General features: G+C 36.0%; 1 protein-coding gene across 2 annotated transcripts in view; it reads right to left on the reverse strand.

The window, feature by feature from the left end:
* Positions 1-18174, reverse strand: part of myripa (myosin VIIA and Rab interacting protein a) — a 47288-nt gene extending 29114 nt beyond the window's left edge. For both annotated transcript variants that reach the window (XM_051700654.1, XM_051700655.1), the window contains exons 1-4: positions 17919-18174; positions 15703-15865; positions 3008-3229; positions 217-353 (exon numbers count right to left, since the gene is read on the reverse strand). In XM_051700654.1, coding sequence (XP_051556614.1) covers positions 217-353; positions 3008-3229; positions 15703-15812 — 469 coding nt within the window. In that variant the 5' untranslated portion in view covers positions 15813-15865; positions 17919-18174. The remainder of the gene's footprint in view (positions 1-216; positions 354-3007; positions 3230-15702; positions 15866-17918) is intronic.
* Between the last annotated feature and the right edge of the window lie 260 nt (positions 18175-18434).

Here is an 18434-nt window from a genome sequence, read left to right on the forward strand (position 1 = left end):
AATAATCCTATTTTCCTGACTCTAGCACTTCCGAAAGTGGACCTTTTATTATTTTATTCCCAAACCGAGTAGAGATTTCCATCCGGCGTAGGTGAACATTTATCTGTTACCCTCAGAATATAGCAAAAATACAGCAAAATACATTACAAAATATTACAGTGTGAAAACATCTTTTATTTTAAAGAAAGGTCATACAGCACTCCAGATGGACAATACCTGTAAGCTCTGCTAGCACTCCACGCTCTGATGCATGCCTCCTGTAGAGGTTCTTTAACACTTTGGCACTGCCAAACCTTTTAAAGCGCCTTCTCACATTATTGTAGAACCATTCCAGTGACTGGGTTTTCAGCAGCCTGTAAACAAATAAACAAAGGCACACTACTACGCTTAAAGGGTTAGTTTACCCTCAGGATGTTCCAAGCCCATATGTGTGGAACACAAAGGAGATGGTAGGCAGTTATGTTATCCTCATTCACCATTTACTTTCATTGCATCTTTTTTTTTTTTTTTTTGCCACACATTCTGTATTCATACATACAGTCATTCTGGCCTACATCTCCTTTTGTGTTTTATGGAAGAAAGAAAGTAATACAGGTTTAAAACAACTTGAGTTTGAGTAAATGTTGACAGGATTTGCATTTTTTGGTGAACTGTCACTTTACTTGAGACCCTTCCTGAATTTGTTTACTTTACACTGGTTAAAAACTTTTGAAAAATGTAATAGAAGTAACAAATATGTTTTAATCCAAATACTTTAAAAGATTCTAAATAAGTCAGAATAATTCAACATAAATGAATGGCACAGTATGATTCCAAAGTATATGACATTAGATTATTGTTAATATTTCATATTTATCACCATGTTTGCATTATTTTCTTGGCAACCTACAGTAAATATTTTAATTATATATATATATATTTTTAAATAGTTCTCCCAAAATAAACAGTCTGTCGTCATTTACTCACCCTCATGTCATTCTAAGCCCATTGACTTTGCCTTAGATCTCATCATGTACTCCACGGAAGAAAGAAAGTCATACAGGTTTTGGAACAACATGAAGTAAATGATGATATATTTTGTATTATTATTATTGTATTTATTTATTTATTTTTAGATGAACTATCAATGTAGGCAAATGCAGAGAAATATGAATGGTCATTATAATCATGCCTAAAATAGCATTCTGCATCCCTTGACTAATAATGTACAGACACCCCCTGAAGACAAATTATATTTTCCCCCGTAGCAAAGAATTTTGCTTTAAAAGGAACTTTGTGCTGTTCATGTTAATTAATTTGCATATTTCTTACTAATTAGACCAGAGAAGCCCATGCCAAATCAATACCAAACCACTGTAGGTGGTATATTTTGCATATTGTATCTATTGTATATACCTCCTGTTCATAAACAAAGTAACATTTTGAATTGCCTTCTTCAATTCCGTAACAATCTAATTCTAATACACACTGAACTGATAGTTGGAATGAAAATGTGCATGAATGTGCATCAGTTTTATAACCCTTTATGTGACAACAGAGAAGATAAACCTAGAGTGGAAGTGTCGTTGCATCAAAATTAAATTCCATTGATGGATATAATCTCTGCTTAAATGTGCAGGTGTATGTAAAGATAGGAATAAAAAGAAATCCTCTTTTTGTTAATAAATAGATGAATACAATCATGTTTTGCACAAAAAATACTAAATAAAGACTTAATGTAATAATACCATAATAATAAGCTTGTGTGAAGGTTAAACATTTGGGTTAAACTGAAAATGATGCACCACAGCTTCACATCACTTAGAAGCATAATATAGCAAAATAAGACCGCAAGTCACCACATTCTGTCAGAGCATCCAACACTGCTTCCGCTCGTTATTAAAATCCAATGACATAAACCTGAATTGTTCCAAAACATAACTGTGTATTTGTAGGCCTGTATGTGTCCATCAGTGTGCATATACAGTTAGGGGAACAAAAATCTTTTATGTGTTCTGTGTATAATGTTGTGTGTTATTATGACATACAGGATTCTGTACTCAGTTACCACTAAGTGACCTTTACAAAAACATTTTTACTGCAATGTCATGCTGTATATGTATTGCACATAATAATTTTGATGACTTTAAAAGGGTCTGATACAATGAACCCTAAACAAAAGTGCACTGTTTTAAGCAGTTAGCCCACTGCATTTCATCAGACCTTGAGCGTAAACACACCCACACACACATTAATGTTCAAATGACTGCTAATATGCTTTGCCATACTATATACAGTATATAATAACATATATCAATAGCAATAAGTGTACATTTTCACGCACACAGGCACATACCATCTATTCATCCTGAACCCATCCCTACACCTTTGCCTGACAAGACCGATTCTATATCCCATGTTGTTTTGTTTCAAGAGAAATTAGTAGAGCTCTTGTCAATTCCCATTGATGTAGTCTAGATGTATTTAAAGGGATAGTTCACCCAAAAGTGTCAATTATGTCATCATTTTCTCACCCTCATATTGTTCCAAACCTGTATAACTTCTATTCTTCCATGGAACACAAAAGCCAAAAAATAGGCAAAATGTTAGCCTCAGTCATCATTCACTTTCATTGCATTTTTATACCATACAGTGACAGTGAATGGTAACTGAGGGTAACATTCTGCCTAATATCGCTTTTTGTGATTCACATAAGAAAAAAAAAGGCAAATGCCTTTGAAATGATGGGTGAATAAATTATTTTTAAAAAAATCCCATTTTGGGGTGAACTATCCCATTAAATTATTTTCACTTCCCATGGATTTAGTTTAGATTTATTTAAAATAAGTGTGTACATCACCCCAATAACAGCCAACAGCAGAAGCATCTTTAGTCATTAACAGCCAGGTGTTTCCCAAAAAAGCCCCCTGACTGAGTTCTCTCTCACTGGCCTCCACTCATCTGTCACTGAATCACATCAGTTATAGCATAGCTCTTGTAAGCACTGCCCTTCTCCAGCAATACTGACCTGCTCTTCTGGCAGGCGGAGCACAGCCAGCCTTTGTCCTTCTTACTGTAGGTAGAGCAGTGTTTGCAGACGTTGTAGCAACAGTCCAGACAGAAGCGTTTGGGGTTGAGCAGGAAGGTGAATGGAGAACAGCAACGGATGCAGCAGCGCTCATTAAACCTGTGCTGCCGTGACAGCAGATCACATCGACTGCCCTCCTCAACCAGTGTCTGCTTCATCTCACTGGAGAGAGAGAGAGAGAGAGAGAGAGAGAGAGAGAGAGAGAGATGAACACAAGGGGAACTAAATGTGATGTACAGTATTTGACTATATAAAATGATGAATATATCCAGATATGAAAACATAAGTGGACACGTATTTGTCTGAGTATTAGAAGGATGCATTAAAGACCATTCATAATTAATCTCTATGTTAGGATGCTGTAGTGCCCTATAAGTGGATTATGTTCACTTGACATGTGCGTTTTGACAGATGTGCTGCATTTGCCCTTCAGCGTCTTAAATCTGTCTGTATTTCAAGCTGTACTGCAGCCTCCAGAGATGAGTGCAATGCTGCATCAGAATTGCTCTGGCATTTAGCAGAGAAACGAGAGACTTTACTCAATTTAATAGCGGGTTGACACATACACATTTTGTTTGGATAAGGGCCATTCGATTTATGCTCCTCAATTAAACTGATGTGCGTTTACGATATGAAATTAAAAGTGTAGTTTATGATAAACAATACAGAACTGTAGGGTTCAAACACTTTTGCTACAGCGGCAAAGGGGTTATTGATTAAACAGAAGAGAGAAACCAAAATAATATAGTAAATAATACATCTTAAATCTTAAAGGGGTCATGAAATGGAGAATCAAATTTTTCTTAATATTTAGACATATAAGAGGTAACTGTATTATAAAAATATACTGTAAACTCAAAACTTCCTCCCCAGTCTAAAAAGAGCATTTATATTTACCACCCTGCTGAAACATCTTGTTTTGAAATCTGTCTGTTCTTGACATCATGACACATTGCTCATATGTATTTATACATCCCACAACATGCGTCATCGCACCCTTGGCCCCACCCACTGACGCGCAGTTCAAGAAGAGAAAGAGAGCAGGCCTTCCGTGGCTAACTATTCTGAACATAACACCTAAGGGGACCCATCTGGACTATTTTGGATTATTTTTGTATATGAACATGAACTACACAGACTCTTTGACCACTGCTACTGTATATATCTTGCCGCTTTTAAAAGACGCGGTGTCAAGTTACAACTCTGAAAGGGAGAAGCAATTCTCTTTCATTCAGCCGCTGCCTGTGTTGCTTTGAGCACAAACACATCATGGATGCGTTCTTTAGCCCATCTGTGCTATTTTTAATTGTTGGTGTATGTAAACATAGGGCGTCTTTGATGATGGATGTCTTTGACCATTTCAGTGTGTTTCTGGCGATGTGTGCCTCAGTGCACCTACAGTATGTGTGTGAATCATTTCACCGTGCTTTGGAATATGATTTGTTGTTTTTTTCAGCTCATGTCAGTGTCGATTGTTTGTGAACAGTCATAATACGATTCCAGCTTTGCAAAGGAACTATTATTGAAGGATGGGGGAGTTAAAAACACTTCAAAAATGGAAGTAAACAGTTTATTTCAAATGTCATGACTGTTTGATAGTTTATGGCGCAGTGTTAACAGTTGTGCTTGAGATGAACAGTTTAATATATTCAGATGCAATGTGTTGGATATGCATTATGTGTAAACCCTAGAATTTAGTTTTATAATATTCTTCAGATCGAGTTTGCTGAATTTGAGGGGCTGCATGATGTTAGCCAATGATAACAGTGGGCGTTTATGTTGAAGTTTTAAGGAGGCGCTTATGCCAAAACCGAGCGTTTCAGACAGAGGGCCAAAAACAGGGTGGAAAATTATCATATATTACTAAATTGTGACTATTTTTGTGCAAAAAAACTTTTATAACATTATCATTGGACCTCAGGGAAGATAATACAATTATAAAAAAATAGCACTTCATGAACCCTTTAAAGTCAAAGTGAAATTGTCTGCAACATTTTACTTCTGTAATGTCAAATATTTAAAGGGAACATTCACCCCAAAATGACAATTCTATCATCATTCACTCACACTCATGTTGTTCCAAACCCATATGACTTTCTTTCTTCAAAGGAACACAAAATGAGATTCTATGTCAAAATAGGATTTTGCTATGTTTACGCCTCTCATCCACATTGGAATGGCGTTTTCCTCCACCATAAACTGAGTCTTTATAAAACACTTTAGAAACTTTACTTTGGAAAATTATGCCGTTAAAAAACTGAAAATGAATGTTTCATACTTAGACGGCATCATTCATTTTCATTGTAAACACTGACATTATTAAAAACTTCTCCTTTTGTGTTCCGCTAAAAGAAATAGTCATTTGGGTTTGAAAAAGCAAGAGGGTGAGTAAATGATGACTCCTTAGGAGTGAAACAGGATATTCAACCAGAAAAAATGTAAGGCAGAACTTAATTTTATCCATGGCGAATTGACTGGTTGTGAAAATTGGGTGTTACATACCAGAATGGATCCAGACCTGAATGTGAGTTAGCTAAAACGATGCTTAGCTATTTTGACTGGTTAATATTATCCAACAGCCAGCGCAACAACAGTGATGTCAGTTTGAAATGACTTTGAAAGTCATTTCAAAGGAAGTGCAAATTATTACATTTTTATTAAATATTACAGAGAATTAAATATGATTCTTTTTCTTTGGAATAACACTGATGAACCATATTAAGAATAGGAACGTGCATTAAGAAAGTAAACAGGGTCAGCTTCAAATTCATGCTGAATTTAAATATTGCCTCATGATACACACTGCTGGAAAAGCGAATAAAATCAATAGAGATCGGAGAGGAGAGGAGGAGAGGAGATAGGGAAAAAAAGAAAAAGGACGCACTGTATTTAAAATCTCAGTTTGGTAGAGGTGTGATTTAACAATACAAACAGGAATTTATTAGGAATGATTAGAGCCAGCAGCTTGGACTGATAGTGAGATAGTGAGGCTTCAGTGGATAACGAGAGAGAGGAACTGAGGATAATCTAAGGAGATTAAAAACAAAACAGTAAAAGGGAAAAGCAAGAAGGTTGTGTAATGACATAATACATATGCAAGGCTGGATGCTACTTTTTTGGTCTGAAGACTGTGTGCTTAGCAAACATAAATATACAGGGTAGTCCCCATGAAGAAAAGAGCCATTTGTACAGTAGTTAAATTTAACATGCTGCAGATAAAGGCTAGAGATTACATACAGCCTTCTACCTTCTATACTGTATCAGTGGCAAGATACATTTACTGTAAAATACAGTATACTGCACTTAAGCATGTTGGGGTAACAGCAAAGCACAAAAGAAGATCCATTTCATCTCAGTACAATCACCCGCTGTGATGATATTCCATCGGAGGTCTCTCAAACAAACTTACAGAATAAATTGGATACTCAGCAGGACATTTCCACAGAGTTCTGGGAAACATGGTCTGTTGTTTACATAGCAAGCTGTTGGCACAGAGGAGCAGAGGTGTCCTGTGCCAGTAGTAGCAGATCCAAGGGAAGGACTACTAAGTGACCCATGCCAGATAGCCAGACTGGACACAGGTGCGATAAACAGGGGGGCAACCAATGCCAATATTTTGCACCAAGTCATCTGACCAGGCAGTATCTGTCACAAATGACAAGTTATATATTTACTCTCAGAAAAAAAGTATTAAACTGTACCTTTCAAGGCACAAGGGCCTTCACTGGGGACCTTTTTTGTACCTCTAGTTAGAGTTCGTAACTTATTTTAGGTACATAATTGTACCCTAAGAAACTATTTTTTACCTTTGAAGGTACAAAATACAAAAAATTATTAACTAAATCATTATATGATTTTTTTATGGATGGATGGATTTTATGCATTTGTATGTGGCAGTTAGTAAAACTTTACTTCTGTAAACTATAATTCCCTAATGGGCAAGAATCAAAATGTTGTTGTTGATATTTATATTACCAAAATGTACTGTTTTTATTATTTAATCATTTATACTTTTTACATGCAATGCTAGAAACTGATTTGATTTGCTTTTTTGTGAGGCCTATGCTGAGATTAGCCTACCATTATGCCATGAATCTTTGCCAAATTTATATTTTTCCAGGTTAGAAGAAATTCATAATTATTTACAAAGTTGAATGCACTTAACACTATACTTGTGGTATACTTAAAAGTAATTGCATCCCAATTAAATCAAAATTTAATTTAAAAAAATACACTTTAAAGATTTCATCACAGTAACATTGGCATTTGTGGACAGGCATTAGCATGGTTTAGGTTCTATTTATCCGACTGCTACCACTTTGTTTGTGTAAACGAGGAGTTTTAAGATCACGTAAAAGTAAAGTATGAAGTGCCACAGGGCTCAGTATTAGGTCCTCTGCTTTTCTCCTTGTATATGCTTCCCCTGGGAGACATTATCAGGAACCATGAAATTAGCTTTCATTGTTATGGTAACAATACTCAGCTTTATATTTCGTCTAAACCTGATGAAACTTCCGAAGTTTTCAAGTTAGCAGAGTGTTTTAGTGATATCAAAGACTGAATGGCTAAAATTTCCTTCTGTTCGATTCTGACAAAACAGAGATACTAATTATTAGACCAAAAACCTCAAAACATAAGATGCTAGAATATAAATTGTCTCTCAATGGATGTACTGTTACATCATCATCTACAGTTAAGAAATTGTGTGTTATGTTTGATAGCAATCTGTCCTTTGAAAATCACATTTCCAATGTTTGTAGCACTTCGACCAAATATTGTGACACATGCTCTCTCTTTCTGATGCCGAAATGCTAGATTATTGTAATGCTTTGCTGGGAGGATGTTCTGCAGGTTCAGCAAATAATCTGAAGTTGGTTCAAAGTGCAGCAGCTACAGTGCTGACTAGAACTAATAACTATGATCATGTTAGCCCTATTTTATCATCACTACATTGGCTACACTACACTACACTAACCTGTTATTTTTGGTATAAATTTTAAAATTCTGTTTATTACTTACAAAGCTTTGAATGGTCTAGGTCCTCAGTACTTAAGCAAACTTCTATTGCGCTATAGTCTATCACACTCACTATGATTGCAAAATTCAATCCTGCTGATAGTACCTAGAATATCAAAATCCACAACAAGAGGTAGATTATTTTCCTATTTACCTCCTAAACTGTGGAATAGCCTTCCTAGAATTGTTCAGAACTCAGACACGCTCTCTCAGTTTAAGTCTAGACTAAAGACTCATCTCTTCAGCCAGGCTTAGACCTAATTTATCCCTTAACCCATAGATATGCTGCATTAGCCAGGTCTGCCGGAACCCGGAAACACTTTTCATATTTTATGACTGCTTTAAAGTGAATGGCATCTACGCTAACATTATTCTATTTGTTTCCCTGTCTCAACCAGATCTGCCATATTCAACTCTGGTCCAGCCCGATGTTCCACTCCTACCGCTATGTGTTGTGGAGCAATGACTACTAACTAAAGCCTGTGCCAGCCAGACAGTGAGGGGCGCTTCGATGATCACTGTCTGCATCACTTCAGTCTAATACAACTGACTCCAGAGGATGAACTGCTGCCAGCTCCAACCGTAAAACATGGAATACTTCACTGGCCACTGCCTGAACCTCGGACTTAGGATGGACTTCACTGGAAAAGAACTGCCACAAGCTTCCAGCTGGACTGCGAGGCCCACTTCGCTGATCTCTGCTAGCATCATCTTGGTCATAGGATGGACTACACTCTTAAAACGGAATACATAGAAAATAATTTAAAGGCAACTAAAGCCTTCTTCAACAAAATAAAAAGAACAATTCATCTATGCGCACTTCCGCAGTCAATTCTCGATGGACTTCAAAGACCAAAAATCAATAAACATTGGCCATCAACATCTACTCAGTTTACTCACGTAAAACAAGACTTGTACTACATATAAATAAGCAACATTGCCTTTTTATTCATGCTGTATAACTCAGCTGGGGAACTGCCTCCCCCAGCTGAGCCTGGTTTCTCCCAAGGTTATTTTTCTGCATTAATTATATCTTATGGAGTTTTGTGTTCCTTAATACAGTTGCCTTTGACTTGCTCACTGGGGACCTAAAGACAATAAGGCATGATTTTCAATGCTGTTATATTCATTTAAACCACACATTGAGGACTTTAAGACATTTCAGCATTTTCTGTTACAGCATCATTTTCTGTAAAGCTCCTTTAAGATGATGTGTGTTGTGAACAGCGCTATACAAATAAAAATGTCTTGACTTGACTTCACTTAAGTAACAAACTAGAGGATGTTGAATGAGCATTTAGTGGTACTGATGCTGCATTGGTCTACAGATACTGTCTGTGCAAACAGGAGCCATCAATCCAAAATCTACTGTTGTGTTATTACAGTGTAAGGACTCCAGCAATGTAGCAATTACATGCCCTATTCCTGGAACAACGTATTAACAGATCAGCAAAGCTACTGCAACACAATAACACATATGGCAGTTGGCGCATTGGAAATGGCTCACTTCAGAGCAATGCCAAGAAACATGTTGTACTAATCTTGTCTGACAGTGTGTGTCAATCTGTCAAATGCATAGTTGCATAGATAATAACATTTGGAATGCTATGCGCATACAGCGACATATAAGTCTATATATAAGATGACACATTGCATTTCACACAACAGTGGCATTGCATAAGGGCAGGTGACATCAGCACTAGTGAGAAAATCTCATCATCATCATAATCATTTAGTATTAGTGCAGTATATTACAGGACCAGAATGACCATGTTCTACACAATATGATCACACGAGAAATCGACACGTTGCTTCCGAATGTTTGTGTACCCTGAAATCGATCCCAATCCACCAAATTACTGACAAGTGCCATCCCCCATCAGACATTTTTGAATAAATTCCAATGTGTTTACTAAGGCTGTCAAATTCAAATTCTAATATTCATCAAATTTAAGATAAAAATGCACATAAATGTTAAAACTGTGCATTCTAATTTTGGATGTGTGCCAGGCACTGACAGTGACTTCAGACTGATCGTATTCTTGCGGTATAAAAGGCTAGATGCAGTGCAACAAATACAGTTTAACAGAACGCAGGTGTCTCTAGACACATTTTCAAAGGTTTAAGTTATCTTTAAGTTGACAAGGCGCTTAAAAAAACACAGCACTCTTGCACGAGAAGCTAAATAAACCATAAAACGTGGTGAAACGCTGTGAAACGCGGTGAAACCCTCCAAACATTGGTTGGCATGTAATTCCCAGGTTGAATATGAATCCCACTCTGGCCCTGCCTTAACCTGTGGTGCTACTGATAACGCTTTGTGCAAGCAATCTTCGAGACATGGGTTTTGGTTCCATGGAAACCAGGAAATTATCATGTTCACTGCGAGATGAATTCACAGTGACATCAGTCTGGTTCTACAAGCCAAACTGCCTGGTTAAACTCACGATGTTCTATTACATGTCCTCTTCATGTAATACATGAGAGAATTTAAATCCTAAAGGAGTAGCAGTGTCAAAATTTTAAAATCTACCATCTGTTTGAAATCTATGATTTAATGAAATGAAAATCATGGATGAGTGCATGGATAGATAGAGGACTCTTGGGTTTCTCTCTAGAAATATTTAAAATGTGCTGTTATAGAGAACAATGTGTAATTCCGTATTGTTTATTTTCATCTCTGTTCAATTTTTTGTTAAATGTTGATCGAAGAACCAACTGTTTCATATTGAGATAACAGAGAGGGTGAAAGCGAGTCTGTATTTTATTTTTTATTTTACTACATGTTAAATCAAATGGTTTCTTACAAGAGGGAACTTTTAAGAATCATTCCCACAAAATCTTTTTTATGCCCCTCTTTTCGCATTTTTTTATCCCTGACTCACAGAATCTTTTCTTATAATCTTGCTTTTGTGCTCCTCCAATCTCTGATATCTCACTCAGCCCTGTTTGAAATTCAGAGATGCTCCCCAGGTGTCAGTGAGGATATTGAAAAGCTAGATGCATGCAGGCAGAACACACTTGGGAGAAGAAAGGGACACAAAAAAACAAACAAAAAAAACAAATGCAGTCTGCATTAAATTAGGTGGTTTGAGGCATTGATGCAGCAACATGAAAAAGGCATAGTCATACAGGGAATCGTGGTGTTTAAAAAATAGTGCTTTTATTCAAAAATACTTTTTTACTCACTTGGAAAGAAAAAAGTATTCTAAAAAAATTACTGATTGTCAGTAGGGTGAAAGGGTTGTATGGTTAAGATAACATCTGTGCATACTGGCTTGTCCCTTAGTGAATTAATACATTTCTGGGAAACTACACTCATACTGACAGTCGTGGGTTATGGCCAGAGTTGGAAGGGTTACTTTTTTATGTAATCCATTACAGATTACTTAACAATAAATGTAATTGGTAACGTAATCAAATTGCAGCAATATGAAAGTAATGTAATCATAATACTTTTCATTACTTTTGGATTACCACAAGGGCACATATGTAAATAAAGGCTGTGTCTCATTTGGAAGGCTGCGTCCTCCGGAGGTCACATTTGTCGGCCGCATACGTCATCGAGGCTGTCTCGTTTCAGAAAAGCGAGTAGGACACTTCGAATGCAGCCTTCGAATGCGACCTTCTTTCACAGGAATTCGGAGGATGCATGAGGTGTATACTTCGTGGGCACTCACAACCCAGTTCTTCGCTTCAACGGAAATGTCTAAAAAAATAAATGATGCCAATTTGCCTTTAAATATGATGTTCAAACGCAAGGAATGTTAATTCCCAAGTTGAAGTACCTCAGTGGATGGGGCAGAGTATATAATATGTATAATTATATTAATATATAATTAAAATAAAGTATTAGACTAAAAGTACACCTGTAAAATCTATTTTCTTTTCTCTTTACATCATTATAACTCTCCTAAAATTTACCTCATTCCCTTCCAAAGGGAATTTGTTCCCTTTTCACTCAAAGCATTCATACTTGTTAAAGAGTGGTGTGCTGTCATAGCAACCATGTTCCGTTCCTTTTCCGTTTGTCCTACAAAGGCCATCTCCTTTAAATGAGGCTTGTTTAAAGGAGGACACTCGCGCTGTCTCTCGTTTCGAAGGCTGCATGCTAGGTAGGATGCGTCCTTTGAAGGCTGAAGTATACCAAGTGTCCTCCTTTAAACAAGCCTCATTTAAACAAGACGGCCTTCGTAGGACAAACGGAAACGGACATTTGGACATTTCTGTTGAAGCAAAGAATTGTGGGTTGTGAGTGCCCACGAAGGATACACCTCATGTATCCTCCGAATTCCCATGAAAGAAGGTCGCATTTGAAAGCTGCATTCGAAGTGTCCTACTCGCTTTTCTGAAACAAGACAGCCTCAATGACGTATGTGGCCGACAAACGCGACCTCCGGAGGACGCATCCTTCCAAACGAGACACAGCCAAAGTCAAGATAAAATCAATATGATCTCTAAATCTTTTAATTATGCCTTGAATGCAAACAGAACATGTTTGAGTAATATTATGAGTACTGTTATAGTAGCTGAGTAGCTGTTATTATATCTAAGGAAAAGAAACATGTACATTGCACCCTACCAAGAAAACAGATAATGAGCTGTTAATGTAGAACAACTCAGTATTTTTAAAGAAATCAGGTGAGTTCTCTGTCTGCTACATGGTTAACATTAAACTAAATCTGACAGGATATACCTCAGATTCAAAAACACTGCAAAGTGTAATTCTACCATGTATTGCAGTTAGTGTGTATAGACAATTGTAATTTGCACTATTCATTAACTTCATACTGTTTTCAATTGGTAGATCACATGTTATCATCATCATCATCATTGTTATTATTGTCATATTAGATGCTGGTGAGTGTCTTTCCTCTGCTTGCTCATGATCCAAAGTTAAACATCACCAGCTAGCAGTTTATGGCTGATTTCTATGTTTATGTTTAAGGAGGATTTTAAAGGGGGGAAAAAATCTAGTTTTAAAGAATAGATGAAAATAGATTTAAACTTTTAGTGTGTCTTTTCAATTACTTATTCCTAATTACTATAAGTGTTGAACATTTTACATTTGCCAGAATGTCTCCTTCAGCCAGACATTTGAACAGTTCTCAACAATTTATCAAATTCTTCATTGAACTTTCTTTCCAAAGAACTTAAAACACATTTCCAATTAATTTGATATTTATGTGTACAATTTGGATTTGTTAATAATGTTCAGGGATGCAAAATCATGAAAGGTGAAAAAGGAGAGAAAGTCATAGCAAGTTTTCCAGGGGTATTTTTTCAGTTGATTTTTGTATTGTTGTTGTATTCAAAACTTTTTTTTTCTTAAATGATGAAGATTTAAGTACCATTCACCTGGGGGAGGGGTCATTTTTTCAGCTTCAATACAGAAAGGAACAACTTACAGGACGTCCTGGCTAATATAGTACAGTTTGCATTTTCAACCATGCAAACCAGGGGATTTCTATGTGCAAATCGTGTCAGTACTGGCGGCTATTCCTGCTCCCGCCAAATGATAAGGGTCACGCATTTCTTTGAGCACTAAGGCTAACTCATTTTAACACATTTTAATGTGAATTAATTTTAGCTAACCTAGCTAATGTGATTTCTGTGTGGCTCTTATTACCTTCAGATTCTCAGGTCCTTGGATAATGAGAGCATCTTCACAGCTGGAGGGCATAAATTCCACTGAACTTTAATGTTGTTTCACTTTTCTCTTTTAAAGATCGAATAATGTTGAAATTTCCAAGAAATAATGCATGATCTTCTGTGGCCACCACGATGAAGCGGCTGTTTGCCTCGAGAGCAGAGTGCTGATGTGAGACAAGTGTTGCGCATGCGACAGTAGCAGGCGCTACTGACTCAAATGTGTCATGAGAGAGAACCCGAAGAGAACGCGCATCTAAACCATCTCTCACTCTAAACAAACAGCTGTCTGTTTCACTTTGTCAGGAAAATTCACTATTTTTTTGTCAGAAATTAAAACTTGTAATCCTGCCAGTAATCCCATTTTTTAAAATGTAACTATAATCTGATTACAATGGGGGTTTTATGTAACTGTAACGGATTACAGTTACCTATTTTTGTATCCTGATTACCTAACGCCGTTACAAGTAATCCGTTACTCCCCAAGCCTGGTTATGGCAAGGTAAGTGATATATTACATTGAAATGTTGTATTCGGGGTATAAAGTCCCAAGATTAGATGGGATGTTTTCTGAATTCTAGGTGACCTTTTAAATGCAATTATTCTGTCAAATAAAATCCTTGTTGCCTAGAGCTCAGCATAAACCAATGCAAATTCTAGTCAATATTCTACCACAGAGAGTTTCCAGCCCAATCAACCGCAGCCCAATCTACATACATTTCAGAAAAATTGCCTAAAAACTTGGAATCAGCCCTCTTGAGACCAGAAACACTTTTATTTGTTTGGTTTTTTTTTATTAAAATTTTTTATGTTTATTCCAATTTCCTGATTAATTAAACAAGCATTCCAATAGTGAGGGAGAAAGTGAGTGGGTAGAGAGAAGGTATGCTGTAAAAACAAGAAGATTACAGCAGGCAGGGCATTTGTCTATCAGTCAGATCAAATCCTGTTGCCAAACAAAGTAATTAACCAAAGGGTGTTTTTTTTATATATCAACCAAAAACACAGTGCTGAGTAATGTGCTTATTTGTGCCATTGTGACATACTTTTTGAAAGAGAGATGAAACAATGGTGGGAAAGAGGGTAGGAGGGATGGTTAAACCAAGATTACAAAAAAGTACATTAAATTAAAGAGTAAATTAAAAGCACTAAATGAAGAGGATGCTATATTTATTGTGTCTTTTGGAACATTATTTATTTCTGATAGCACTAAATAATAGAGTTAAAAAAAGGCAAGTTACGTAAGACCATTAGGCAAGTATGCTGGCCATTTCCTGCAATTATACGTTGGGAGGTCCAGTAAATCTGAATGAAAAACCCTAGGAACATCTGTTCATCTCTAGACAGGAAGAGTTCTTTTACTTGGGCAGTTTCAGTAAATGCAGAAATATTGGTCTCATATACAGTAGTGAACACATATGTGGCCTAGATGCAATATTGATTCTGCCTAATTGATCAAACCTCTATACGGTATATCTCTGACAACAATAGAATCAAAAGCTGAAGGCATCTCCATGGTGGGCTCAGGGAAGTGAGTCACAACTAAAGAGGGAAGGGAGGGCCCATCCTGTCATTTTGTTTTAAAGTATGATGAAGAATAATGGGAACTTCCTTTTGCTCTCTAGCAATGACTGAAATACCATTCTGCTCACACCACTAGGGAGAAAATTGTAAATAAGCTCATTTACAAATATAGCCTAAACTTTTTAAATTGAAAATGATGTGCTATTTACATATTACACACACACACATATATATATATATATATATATATATATATATATATATATATATATATATATATATATACACATATATACACTGCATTTACATATAACCATTTGTTTACGTATTACGTACTGTATTTTAAACACATAGTATTTTCACCATCACGTAATCAAAGTGGTTTTGAGAAAAGCGAGTTCTTAAAAGTGATGCTGTTAAGACAAACAAGAGTTGGTGGGATTAACCTGAGCCGTGCCTCCTCTGTCTTTCGCAGCTGCATGTCCCGTTGCACTACCTGAAGTACATGCTCCGCCTCGTCATCCGTCAGACCAGAGAGATCCAGTTTACGCCCCATTCCTTCTCACCTTCATACAGCTTAAGAGATACCTACCCTGTCCCAAGTGTTGGCTGAGGAAAGGAATGAATGGACAAGAGAGTCATATAATAGTAGCAAAGACTTGGCACCAGCTGCAGCACTGGCTTCATAAAAATAGTGTAAAGTTCTAGAACATGTCATTCTGTGCAGATGTTTATCAAAGTTCATTCTATTTTATTTATTAGGTGATTTCTTTTCTATAACATGCATTGCAGTTACAGATCTGCACAAACCTTCTAAAACGAGGCACTTCAAAATACATAGCAGGTGGTTATTGACGTAACGCTCTTTTATTTGTCCAGATCTATTAAGTTATTCTAAAATAAATTAAAAATGCAATTCAGACAAAACAATTACTTAAATATACCTCTTGATGAATATGTTTTTAATAACAGAGTTCAAAATCATTTTGATGGGTTTTTTTTTTTTTTCTTTTTTTTTGCTGGGGCATAAAGGAAAAGATGTAATGTGGTGTAACCATCCGGCAAAAATTAAAAGCTGAAATCCTTGAAACAATAAATGTTGGCATATAGTGCAGAATAATCTTCAAAATGAGCAAAAGAAAAATATGTTAAACATTTTTTTGTTATTGTTTAATGTTTAAGTTGTGTGTGCTCATGTATTCAAGGTGCAAGGAAAGTATTTTAATTCCTTTTACATGATGGTTACACCACATGCCATTTTTAAAGTCATTAAATATATATAGAAAATGCTATAAATATTTTATTTATTTATTTCAAATGAAAGCAAATACACATAAACTTGTCACATGTGCTTTAAACTTGATTTTTTAAAGATTTCTCATTTTTATCACTTTGGACAACCTTATTTGTCAATGACCCACATATTTCAAAATACATAAATGACTCCTAAGATTTGCTTTGCCAACACAGATTTCTAAGTTTAACTTGGTAGGTTGGCTGAACACTGTTAAATTTGTTTCAAGAATATATTTTACTTATAATGAAAAACTTTCATTAAAGCTGTGTAAAAAAATAAATAAAGTGTAATTATTCATATTTCTGTTTTAAGGCAATTACTTGCTTGTCTGTTGTTGAGCAAACACTTAATTCTTAAGTTCCAAACATTTTGTCACAATGTTTAACTTTATTGTGGCAGCTGGGAGGAAAATATAACAAAACCAAATTGTTTGGTTTAGAACAACAAAAAAATCCCATGGTTATTCTAACATTAATGCTGTAAATATCTTCTCTTTTTTTTTTTTTTTTTTTTTTTTTTTTTGATCCACCTAAAATAGTAAATTGCAAAAATTGGAAAAGTAAACCCTCTTACACAAGGATGTTCAATCAGTCTGTACTTAGCTGAAACTACAAGCTTCAAGCCCAACAATGCTATTTTTGCCCACTGTTGTGGATGTTTTCTTTCTTATTAATGTATCTACTGTGTGAGATCATGCAAACCACTGTGAAAAAGTCTGACGTATCTTAAAGAAGACATCATGGACTTTTCCATGTTACCACATGCCTGGGGTTGTGACCTTGCATCAAATCACAATGATATAAAGAAAATGAAAAAGTCAAACTTTCTTTTTGTTTTTTGTTTTTTTTGGGTTTTTTTTTTTTTGTTTTTGTTTTTTTTTGTTTTTTGTTTTTTTTTCAGAAAGCTAGTGAACTGTGTCCCCAACAATATACAAACCAATAGGCTTTTGCACACTGTAAAATTAATAGACCGTTCTGTGAAATCTTGAAGCCATCTGCTGATCCAACAGCGAAAGCAAACACAAACATTTTGTACATGAGGTCTAATTACAGCTCATCTGTCTAAACGTGCCAATGAGGACATCACATAAAAACATGGAGATCAGGCACGTAATGTAGGCTGCGTTTGTGACAGCACAAAATATTGTCCACAAAGGGCAAACATGGTTCATTCATAAATCTGTTACTTAAAATAATAGGATTAATAAAACAGCCATATTGGTCTGACTGGGCACTTGCAATTCTATTAATGAAAAACTATCAAATATCTATCGAAAAGAACAAAAATAAGCCGTAATGTACATACTTCCCAACTGTTATATTGGGAAGAACTACTTAAGAAATACAGCTTGAATGCAGCACTCACCGTTGTGTCTTCAGCGCAATCCCTTACGTCAGATCTCTCTTCGATCAGCCAGCAACTGCCAAGCTAAAATTTGAAGGTTTGAAACTCATTATGAATGCACCTATATCGCTATTGCCGCCGCCTGCTTTCAGTGTCTTGTTGGAACTGTCATAGTTTAGCTTTTGTCGAGTTTGTTTCAAGTGTTCAAATGTATTTATAAAAAATAAAAAACGCGCGGAAATGGAACGGGTGCGTGTACCTGCTGTGATCTCGTGCTATTACAACCACGAGACCTACAATCCATCTGCCAGGATTCAGTTCGCTGGAACTCTGCAACAGTGTTGTAACAAATCCACTTTCTTTTTACAGTTTGAAGGCTATTTAATACTTTGACAAGGGAGTGGGTGATTTACAAGTTGTTGTTTTTATGTAATAAGATTAGGCACATAATGTACACAACATTTGGCGTTTCCTCCTCATGTCAGTTTTCAATATGATAAAGAAACGTTCAAGGGAAAGTTCAGCCCAAAATAAAAA

The sequence above is a fragment of the Myxocyprinus asiaticus genome, chromosome 6 (genome assembly GCF_019703515.2).
Source record: "Myxocyprinus asiaticus isolate MX2 ecotype Aquarium Trade chromosome 6, UBuf_Myxa_2, whole genome shotgun sequence".
Taxonomy (NCBI): domain Eukaryota; kingdom Metazoa; phylum Chordata; class Actinopteri; order Cypriniformes; family Catostomidae; genus Myxocyprinus; species Myxocyprinus asiaticus.